Source organism: Tiliqua scincoides, chromosome 1 (genome assembly GCF_035046505.1).
Source record: "Tiliqua scincoides isolate rTilSci1 chromosome 1, rTilSci1.hap2, whole genome shotgun sequence".
Lineage (NCBI taxonomy): Eukaryota > Metazoa > Chordata > Lepidosauria > Squamata > Scincidae > Tiliqua > Tiliqua scincoides.
In genome coordinates this window covers 109,895,924-109,906,943 of record NC_089821.1, presented here as the reverse complement: position 1 = coordinate 109,906,943, position 11,020 = coordinate 109,895,924, and the positions used below count along the sequence as shown (strand labels likewise).

The 11,020-nt window shown below is 44.5% G+C and overlaps 1 protein-coding gene across 1 annotated transcript; it reads left to right on the top strand.

Moving 5' to 3' along the window:
* The first annotated feature begins 339 nt into the window (after positions 1–339).
* FKBP7 (FKBP prolyl isomerase 7) lies at positions 340–9,047 on the top strand. Its single transcript, XM_066635059.1, has 4 exons — positions 340–638; positions 3,190–3,341; positions 6,391–6,524; positions 7,880–9,047. Exons 1-4 carry the CDS (start codon positions 427–429, stop codon positions 8,039–8,041), a joined length of 660 nt encoding a protein of 219 aa, XP_066491156.1. The 5' UTR covers positions 340–426; the 3' UTR covers positions 8,042–9,047.
* Positions 9,048–11,020: the final 1,973 nt, after the last annotated feature.

Genomic DNA, 11,020 nt, shown 5'->3' with positions numbered 1-11,020 from the left:
CAGTTCCTCCTTTGCGCCGCATCAGAGGAAGAAAAAAGCAGCCACCCAGGCGCTCCCAGAGCAGGGGGTCTGCAGCACGACCCACCCACCAGCAAGGGTTCTTCGCGTTGCCTGGGGGTCAGCAGGGAAGGAGATGTGGCTCTGCGTCCTGCATGTCCCAAGAGCTCTGCACAACCCGGCATGGGGGGAGCAGGAGGAGTCGGAGCGCAGGCTGCAGGGAAAGCCCACCCCGCCTGCTGACGAGCCGGAACCAGATGAGCCTGCTGCAAGGAGCTGGGGCTCCCCCCGCCCCAGCTGGCCACGCCTCTGTTGGCTCCCGTGACGTCGAACAATGCCACTGCCACGCAGCCCCGGGAAGAGAGCAGGCAGGTCCCGGCGCCGGGCTAGACTTCTGCACTTGCCCTGCCCCTTGCAGCAGCAGCAAAGATGCCTCTCGGAGCGCGGCAGCTGTGCGTTTTCTTGCAGGCCTTCGCCCTCCTTGCCCTGCAGGCGCACGGGCAAGAGAAGGAGGCGGAGGAAGTGCAGATCGAAGTCCTGCATGTCCCCAAAGACTGCCAGCCCAAGAGCAAGAAGGGGGACCTGCTCAACGCGCATTACGATGGGTACCTGGCCAGTGACAGATCCAAGTTTTATTGCAGGTAAGTGGCTGTGCTCCTGAAAGCCAGGATGCGCCTTTCCTGTACAGGTGCACCTCCCCCACACCTGTGCAAATAAAACATCAACCAGCAATGCTCAACCTTTTTCATCTCAGGTCGCACCGACGAGGCGCTAAAATGGTCAAGGCACACCATCAGTTTTTTTGACCATTGACAAGGCACACCATGCTGCTGGCAGGGCCCAAATCCCCTACTAATAGATGACCCTTCCCAAAGTCCTGCAGCACACCTGGAGACCGTCTGCAGCACACCATTGTGCTGTGGCACAGTGGCTGAAAATCACTGACATGAACCAATGTGTTTGACTCATTTTGGCCCAAGTCCTAGCCAACGTTCCAGCTGTGTCAATGAGCTGCATCCTGCAGTTGGGTGGCAGTCACAGAGGTCTCCTCAAGGTAAGGGAATGTTTGTTCCCGTACCTCAGAGCTGTGTTGCCCTTACTTCAGTGCTGGAAAGTTGGTTAGGACTGCATCTTTCATCTGATAGCAACGTACTGTATGTTTTAGAAGTCTACAATACGTGCTTCTTTGAATATCATAAAAATCACAGGTGATGCCACATAGTTTTATAGCATGTGAATATGCAATAATGTGTTACATGGGTCTCTTCTGTATGCCAGTGGTTCCCAAACCTTTTTTGGCTGCCAGCTTCCGTGACTAATGGGCCATTGTCCATGGCTCTCCCTTAGGGCTACAATCCTATACATTGTATAGGGTGATGGGTTTTTTGCAAGGATTCCGCAGCTCCCCTGTTTGGTTTCCACAGCTTCCACAGTCATGGCTCACAGTTTGGGAACCACTGCTGTGTGCATTTTACATGTATGACTAACGCTTATGGGCCTGAGAACTACTTCCCACATTTTCTTATGAAGGCATGTGGGAAGTGGCCCTTCTGCCTTAGTATGCGTGCATCTAGATACATTGTTGCGCATGTGGTGTCCGCTGGTCAGTAGTCCTGTCATTAGTGCAGTGATTTTCAGCCGTTTTCATCTCACTGACAAGGTGCTAAAATTTTCATGGCACATCATCAGTTCTTTTGGCAATTGCCAAGGCACACCCCATTGCCAATGGGAGGTTCACAACCCCCAATGGTCCTACTAATAAATTACTTTCCCCCACACTCTGACAACACACCTGCGGACCATTTATGATATGCTAATGTGTCAAGCACATTGGTTGAAAATCAGTGCATTAGGGTTTTGCCCCAAGAAAATACTTGGTCAGAGTCTGGGAACTGACTTGGGAATGTCAGTATTTACCTGCAGCATGATAGAACCATGTCTCACAAGAGCATGTATCAGCAGAGAGGTGAACCTGTTGATGGCCCTTTTACATGGCACCCAGTCTTGTGATACACAGAGACTTTTAAAACCCTATGCCTCAAATGAAAGTACTGGTGAAGAGGAAGTCTAAATTCCATAAAGAGACACAGTTTAATAATTAAGTCTAAGGGGTATCTTCATAACCACTAAAAGGTTTAGACCAGGGGTGCTCACACTTTTTTGGCTCAAGAGCTACTTTGAAACCCAGCAAGGCCCGGAGATCTACCAGAGTTTTTTTTACAATGTTTGCGCCATCATAACATATAACATTTATGTGTACAATGTATGTTGGTGTACCTTGAGCCACACTGAGTATAACAGGACTCACTCCTGAGTAGACATGCCTAGGATTAGGCTGTGAGGCTGCAATCCTAGCCACACTTACCTGGGAGTAAGCCCCATTGAGTACAATGGGCCTTACTCCCGGCGTTTCCTCCCAGAGGCACCTGAATGGAAGGGGGGGTCGGCACTCTGCGATCTACTCATTTTGCCTCGCGATCTACCGGTAGATCGCGATCCACCTATTGAGCACCCCTGGTTTAGACATACAGGCTGTGCCTCATTTTCCACTGGGGTTCCATTCCGGAACCGTCAGTAGATAAAAAAAAATCAGTGGATACTGAATCAGTGGAAAAATGGCTTTAAAGACCCACTTCTAGGTTTCTTGCTCCTCCACTGTCATCCCATAATGCATTGGTATAGACGCTATACCTCAGTCAACCACTAGATGTGGTGAATAATGGAATCTAATGGAATGAAATTATTCCATTATTCACCTTTGATCTTGAGAAGCTTGCAAGGGTGCAGTTTAGCAGTGCAAAGGTAGGAAAAGGAATTTTGGCAGTTTTTTTGCTGTTACAAAGCATTTAAAGGTGGACCCTGGTATCAGTGGTGAGTCAAATCAGTGGATGCCAAATCAGTGAATAATGAGGCACGACCTGTAATAAGCTCAAATGCATGCTGACTTTGAGCCTGGAAGTAATCTATGAAAGCTAGACTGCAGTCCTAAACATACATACCTGGAAGTGAGCCATGTTGAACTTAATGGGGTTACTTCTGAGTAGACAAGCATAGGCTTGCACTGTTAATTGCCTTCAGTGAGAGGCTATTAAGAGAACTAATAAACCTTCACCCAAGATGATAGTGTGCTTGTATGTTTCTTACATTTTAACAATAGTATTTTAAATGTCTCTTGATTTTCCTTCTTTGTAGTCGAACCCAAAACAATGGCCACCCAAAATGGTTTGTCCTTGGTGTTGGACAAGTAATTAAAGGCTTAGATGTTGCCATGACGGATATGTGTCCTGGAGAGAAACGGAAAGTGATCATTCCTCCTTCACTAGCATATGGGCAGCAAGGATATGGTAAAACCAATAAACGTTAAGACTAATATCTGTTCTTGCTATTTAATCCATGTGGCTTCGGTTACACTACAGTGCAAGGAGTCTTGCCACTCATTGCTTCACAAATATATTACCAAGTAATAGATTTTTTTTAGGATTTAAGTAATTGATTCCATTTCCTTCTATGCACATTAATTAGCAGTTAGCACAATATCAGTGACACTGATCAATTGCTGTTTGTATTCAGTCCAGGTTTGGTGGCATTTATTCTTATTTTTGCTTAATATGAATGTTGCCAGATTGCCCATTACAGACAAAACAAAAAATTAACCTTTTCAGCAAAAGCAGTTTTCAGGTTCCAAAGCAGTTCCCAACATTTGTTCTTTTGCCTGGGAGTAAGCCCTCACAGCCTGAATGGGTCTACAGGGACTGTGCCAGTTATATAGCTGGTGGACACAGGAAGGCAGATTGAGGCCTGGAAGAGGAATAGGATATCAGCGGCTCTGCTGCCATTGATACCACCCTTTTCCAGGCCTGTTCCACCCCATTTCGCCCACCACCTCTCACCTGCCACACTGACTTGCTGGCACCAGAGGACATGGATCACCCACTGGTGTGCAGACCCTGCTACTTGTCCCGGTGGCCAGACTGCGCAAAACGGCATGTCATATTTTGCGGCAGCTGTAAAGGGCCTTATGCAGCCAGAACACTCATTCCAGCAGTGTAAGGCCATAACAGGATTGTGTAGTAAGTCTCAGACCCATAACCAGTATAACTGGCCCTAGAACCTCCAACAATTGCATTTACTGACTCCATTGAGTAGCGTAGGAGAGAGTGGGCTCCAAGGATAGTTCACCTATCTCTGTCAGAGTCCCAATAAGCAAACGCTCACCAATCCAGCATAATTTAAATTGTGACTGGGTCCCAGTGGAGTTGCAACTGACTTGTTCCACTGGTTTGACTGGGATTTAATCACCAATAACTGGGTTCGGCCCATGTCTTTTAAGGGTCACTATATGATGTATGATTTTAAAAAAACAACTCCATGAGGCTAAATTTGTTTGTGGTTCAGCTCTGTTAAAGTCAGCCATAAATGTGACTTTTGTTCCACAATCCAAGTAACAGCCCAATCCTATCCACACTTTCCTGGGAGTAAGCCCCATTGACTCCAGTGGAACTTACTTCTGAGTAGGCGTGCATAGGATTGGGCTGCAAGTACCTTAGTGTTCAGTGGATACTCTCAAAGGGCAAATAGGTATTGCATGATTATGCAACACTAACTACAACTATCCGTTTTAGGCTGCGGTTGAAGAAAGTCTTTGTTTCTACATAACAACACGATTGTTCTCTGTCAGAGCATAGTCCTGCATGCTGGGCAAGATGGCTCTAGTTTTGAATGTCAAGAGCGCATGCAGCTTTCTAGGGCTTTATCTGGGTTTTCCTGTGGGTATGTATTGTTCTCCAAACTGCCAGCATGTGAATCTTCTTTTAATTTTAGTAACTAAATATTGGAGCTAAGCTATTACACCTAAGCTATGCACAACTGGTTACCTATCATGCTCAATGTGTCCCACCAGCTAACGATGTGTGGTCCATCGAGATGTTTAGTAAGGGCCAGACTATACAACTGTAAGTCACATGATTAGTGCCTTTGCACCTGTATTTTTTAATGCAACTGGTCGTGGTGATGAACCAATGCAGATCAGGACCACAGCCTACATAGGGATGTTCTGACTCTTTACCTCAGTAGGTGCCAATAGGTGGGAGTTTTTGTTCCCCTGTTGCGCTTGTTGGGCGGTGGCTTGATGGGCCGCTATTTGCATTTAAAAATACAGGTACAAAGGCCATAGTTGTATGGTCTATGTCTCAGTTAACCTGGCTGTTAACAAAAAGACCACATTTGTAGATCAATATCTCTCACCAGTCTGCTCCCTGAAGCATGTTAGACTCATGGTGGACCAACCCTGTTTTTAATGTTCAGTGCACTATAGAGAAATTCAAAACAAGTCCTTATCCAACATGCCCATTTTAGATGAGTTCACATATAAAAAGAACCAAGTTTTATATTGTTATTTTAACTGCATGCTGCATGGCTTGCCAGATACTTCTTTTGGATTGACTTTTGAAGCATACTGGTTCATTACTGGCATCTTTCTACCTTTTTTAGTATCCTTTCTTTCCGGCTCAAAGCCAGTTAGACTTTTGTGTGCAACTCTGATACAGGAAGATGTGATATACTGAATGTGCACCTCCCCTGAAGCTCATTTCTTCCTCAAAACTTAGATGTTTTTATTCCTGAAATCACAAACATGCCTTTCCCTGTATTCCAAAAGGCATTTTTCAAAGGATACTTTATCTTTTAGGGGATAACTTTTCATTTTCAATTGGCTCACCTTTGCAAGGAACTTCAAACTTTAGCAAGGAACTTCAAAGGCTATGAAGCAGAGCTGCTGTTCTGAGTTGAGATTAAAGCTTACACCAGTTTTGAATGATTGATAATACAGTCGGCCCTCAGTATCCACAGGGGATTCATTCCAGGACCCTCCACAGATATACCAAGTTCCGCAGATAATGAAATCCTCAAGGGGGAGGTACTGGCAAACCGGAAGTACTTTTCAGAATTCTCTGTCTCGGAATTACTCGGTCGCGGAATTAATTCTCGGAAGTACTTTTCAGAATATCTCGGTCGGCCCTCGGTATCCGCAGGGGATTCATTCCAGGACCCTCCACAGATATACCAATTTCCGCAGATAATGAAATCCTCAAGGGGGAGGTGCTGGCAAACCGGAAGTACTTTTCAGAATTAATGAATTACACGTGATGCTCACGTGTAACTCCCATTCATTTTAATTGGGTGTGCACAGGAGAATATCTCCTTGTGCCCCTAATAATTAGGACAATTCCTTCAAATTCAGTAAGAGTGTGTCCAAGAACCAAGGAAATGTCGGCTACAGTATTTAAAAATCTTGTGTATCTGAAACAGAATAGTCATAGAAATACTGTTATCTCTGGTTGTGATTATATGTAATCAGAGTGAGCAGATCCTAAAATGCTCTTGTTTCATTCTTAGAACCAGCAAAGATTCCACCTAATGCAACATTAATCTTTGAAATTGAACTGTATGCAGTAACTAAAGGACCACGCAGTGTTGAAGCATTTGCTCAAATTGATACAGACAGTGACAAAAAACTCTCTAAACATGAGGTAAGTGATATGTTGAAGTATTCTGTTATAGTTATTTATGTTCCCACTTGTCTTTATTTGGTTCTAAAGTGTCTGTCTTTTCTTCAGCACCACAGCAAACTTAAACTATCCTGCTGCTAAATCCAAAGTCTTGCTTTTCAGGTGTGGCCAGTAGTGTTACCACCTCAAGTAACAGCTTGATTCAGTTTGCACATCTTTCTGGTCTTTAATTTCTGATAATTCTAGAAGAGCAAATATGAGGCCACTGTCATTATCCGGTGGGGGGGGGTTCAGTTCCTGGAACCACTGTGGATACCAAAATCCATGGATGTTGGGATCCACAGATTGTGGGGGCCACCAAGCCTCTGAACCCAGTTGGAGCTGTGCTCCAGTTGGGTCCAGAGGCCCTCCTGAGTGCCAGGGAGGTCAAGTGCAGCCTCCCTGACCCTCAGAAGGCTTTTTGAGGCCTACAGAGGGCTGAAAAGCATGACTTTCAGTTTTTGGCCCTCCGAAGACCTTACAATGCCTTCTGAGGGTCTAGGAGGCCACACACAGCTTCCCCGGCCCTCAGAGGGGCCTCCGGACCTGACCTGACAGTTCTGATCGGGTTTAGAGGGCTACAGATTGCTCATCCAATTGTTTCAGCACCTGCAGTTATTCAAATCCGCAGGTACCGAACCCGCAGATAATGAGGGTGTTGTAGTGCTAATTTTTAATGTTAATTGCCCAACAGGATCCAGGTTGAACACAATTACCAACTTCCCCCAAGTGTACAATTTGTTTGCTTTCTTTGCATGGGTATTGGTGGAGTTGGTATCATAGAATTCAGGACTGGAGAGAGGAGGGCAGAACAGGGCAGCGGCAGGAGCAGGGGGTGGCCAGATTGGGTCTGGGAAGGGGGTAGGCTTGGCAGTAGCGGTGCTGTCGAATCCTAACCCTCTTCTTGATTCCACATCATGGATCCACACAGATCTGTGCCAGCTATTTAGCCTCCATGCTGTGGAGACCATCTGGACTGCCACCCCACATAAGGATGCAGCGGTGTCCATTTTGGTGCTGCTGCATCAGTGTGGAGAAAACTGGATTGGGTTCAGAGTATTATGAATTCTAACTTTTAAAGGTGGAAGAATCAGCCCAAACTTTGGCCACATGCTGCTAGTTTCAATATATTTTATAAGAACAGTAAATTTCATAGGTGATGTTCATGTTTTATTGTGTCCCAGGTGTGCAATTTTTTGGGGTACTTTTAAATTAATGTAAGTGTTCCATGTCAAATGATAATGTCATATGTTCTAACGTCAATATGTGTTTTACACTATGAATGTAAAGAGTTCAAAGAAATGCTGGAGGTTTTGTTTTTTACTTTATTCATTCAGATAAACCATTATTTGAAGAAAGAATTTGAAAGAGATGGCAAGAAACGTGACCCATCAGTTCAGGAGCTTATTTTGGATGATATATTTAAAAAGAATGATCGTGATGGAGATGGCTTCATATCTGCCAAGGAATACAATGTCTACCAACATGATGAACTATAATAGAGCAGTGCCGAACTATCTGCTCATTACCTTATGGACTGTAGTGTCCCAGTCTACACGTTCTTCTCATGCACTCACAGAACTCTCACACACAAGGATTGTCTTATTCACTTTGGATGGGATAGAGCTGCACACACAATTATGTCCACTCCATTGAAGGCAATACAAAATCCCACTTGCTTGGGAACCTCAAATGCACAATACAGTAAAACTGTAGATCTGGTGCTAAAGTTGCAACCAAATGAATAGCTTCATGTTGTTCCATCTCTTGATTTCCCTGGCAACTTGTATTGAATTGATCGCTTAAAGCAACAGTTTCCAAATTTACCGGGGGTCGCGGCTCCCTTCTTTCATGGCAGCTCTTCCTGCTCTCCCAGGCACTGCCATCTTGCATCTTGCAAGATTTTGCACAATCCAAGATGGCTGCACCAGAAAGAGCCTAAACAAGAAGGAAGCCACCAGAGACATCCTGTGGCACCACTAGGAGTTCACTGTGTTATCCTCAGGCACCGTGGTGCATAGTTTAGAACCACCAACTTTCAGTAATACAGTCTAAAGTGGAAATCTGTGTGTCACATGGTATTTGATATACGTCTATTGTACTAATTTTTATACCTTTTTTTTAAGATTAAAATTTGTCACATTTCAGTAGCAGAGTTTGATAAACTGCAGAAGGAATAAAATGTGAAAGAGGGGCTTATCTGTGTGCTTCATAATCCTCCTCTATTGAAGGAGTTTTCATGGGATTTTCTGTCATGCCAAATACAGAAAATGCAGTTGCCAGTGTTTTAATGTGGAAAGCCAATACAGTAGGTCATTTTTGTTCATGAGTGTCATGCCTTGAGCAGCTGAGCCAAAGGGGAGCATCTGTATAAAAATGCCCATGAGACGTGTTTTAGTTTTTCAAAATGTACCAATATGGTGATAAACGCGACCCCAGAAGGGCCGTGATAGAAATACAGCAAGCGTTGCAACCCACACAAAGTGATCTTTTTCAAATAAAGACTTCAGTCCTATACAAAAGCTGTGCACAGACCAGGAGCAGATCTTTTATTTCAGCCATAATTGCTGTTGGAACAAATAAGGGCACAATCCTAACCAGGTGTACTCAGAAGTCCTATTTTGTTCAATGGGGCTTACTGTCAGGAAAGTGTGGATAGGATTGCAGCCTAAATCTCTGTTTTGACCAGCTCAACTTTAAAAAAGAAAAAACAGTTTCTACACCTCACCCTTGGGGTGTTTGGTTCCAAATACTGAACTTAATATAATTTTAAGTCTCTTCTTTGTATGGGAATGTGTGTTCTTTATAAGGGAGTTACAAACAGTGAACTGTTACATTTCCTCCCATCATGTGGTAAGGAAATGAGGCAATATTCCAGTCCAAGGCTCACTGCAGCACATTCTCATAGTGAGTCACACTTTGTGACATCTGAACACCTGTCTTTTTCCCCTGGGTGGGTTGCTTGAAAAGAAATGTGCAGGTGGTACTAGAGCAGCGTGCACCTACTGTCTCCCGGGGCAGAAAGACATGGGCATAATGGCCATTTTCTGTTTAACTAAAGCATGAAAATACGGAGTGGCTGTTTTTTGTTGTTTTTGTTTTTTCAGTATGTTGGCAAGGTAAGAGCAATAACCAGAGTATAATTTTTACTGAAGTGGTCATGGAAAGTGCACAAAATTGCAGCCCAATCCAAAGTGGGCCTTACACTGCTGGAATGGCTGTGGCAGCCTGCAGTGAATCTTCCTTGTTTCCTGGTGCCAGTAAGTCAGTATGGGGGGCTGGAGGGAGGCGGGGAGGGGGTGGATCAGGGTAGGGAAAGAAGGCAAGGAATAAGGCAGAACGAGAATGGAAAGGAAGCTGTGTCGGCAGCAGCAGCATTGTCAATATCTATTCCCCTTTCAGGCCCTAGTCAATCTTCCCAGGTCCACTCAAGCTTGTACGTGTAAAATTGCTAGCACAAGTCTTAGTAGACCCGTTCTTGTGCTGGAGGCTTACCCCTGGTATAGAAAGAAATGTTCCCTTACCCAGATGAGACCTCTGGGACTAACCCCCCGCAAGATGCAGTGTACGCTCCAGTGGCACGGCTGCATTGGCGGGAGAGGGAAAGCATAGGTTTGGGGCCTCAAGCGTTTTATAAGTGGTACAAATGTACATAAGTGCTAATGTTGTTGGCATCCTTCAGTCTCGGAAGACTATGGTGTCAAGCTCTGAATGGTGGTTCTGGAACAGAGTGTCCTTTCCAGTGCGTGAAGCCTGGGTAAAGTAGGTATGGAGGATAGGCTGTTACCCATTCAGCAAATCCCCCTCTCCACATTGCTGAAATGGTCCAATGGAAAGGCAGAGGCCAATACGGTTGGTTCCAGCGGCGTCGCAGGAGTTGCCAGAACGTGACTGTGTTCAGCCATGAACTGCCTCAGGGACTCCGGCTCCAGATTTTTCCTCGAGGTTGACTCCTGAAGCCTTTTCCATAACTGGATGTAGCCACAAGGCAGTGCTAATGTAGGTCTCCACCATCATGTGTGTTAATGGAACTGACAAAGTCAGAATCAAAAGGGAATCTAGGGTGTATGGCTGTGCTATATTTCCAAAGAGGAAAAAAGATAAATCACTTCTATTTTTACAAATGCATAAGCAAATAAATATTTGGCAGCTACTCTAGAAGCCTCCAGCAATGCCAGTTTTAACATGTAATTTTGAGCACAGCAGTGGACAGTGCCACCTAATGGCTATTTCTCAGTGATCTTAAACTCTACTGTAAATATTACACTTGGTCAGATATCTAAGTGGATACAAGAAACTGCTTGTTTTCTCTAAAATTATATTTTTTTATTGCAAAACATATTGTTTTCAAACACATGAAAAGGCACCAAAAATAGCAACTCCAACATGTTAAAAACAAACTGAATTTGCACATACGATAAATATTGGATGAGAGAGAGAGGTAAGCAGAGAGACATTGGCAAATATAAATATAAATG

Excerpts from the sequence above, each read along its gene's own strand:
- FKBP7 (XM_066635059.1), top strand. The coding sequence starts at position 427 with ATGCCTCTCGGAGCGCGGCAGCTGTGCGTTTTCTTGCAGGCCTTCGCC. Across the intron at positions 3,342-6,390 it reads ATATGGGCAGCAAGGATATG|AACCAGCAAAGATTCCACCT; the intron begins GTAAAACCAATA and ends TTTCATTCTTAG. Across the intron at positions 6,525-7,879 it reads AAAAACTCTCTAAACATGAG|ATAAACCATTATTTGAAGAA; the intron begins GTAAGTGATATG and ends TTATTCATTCAG.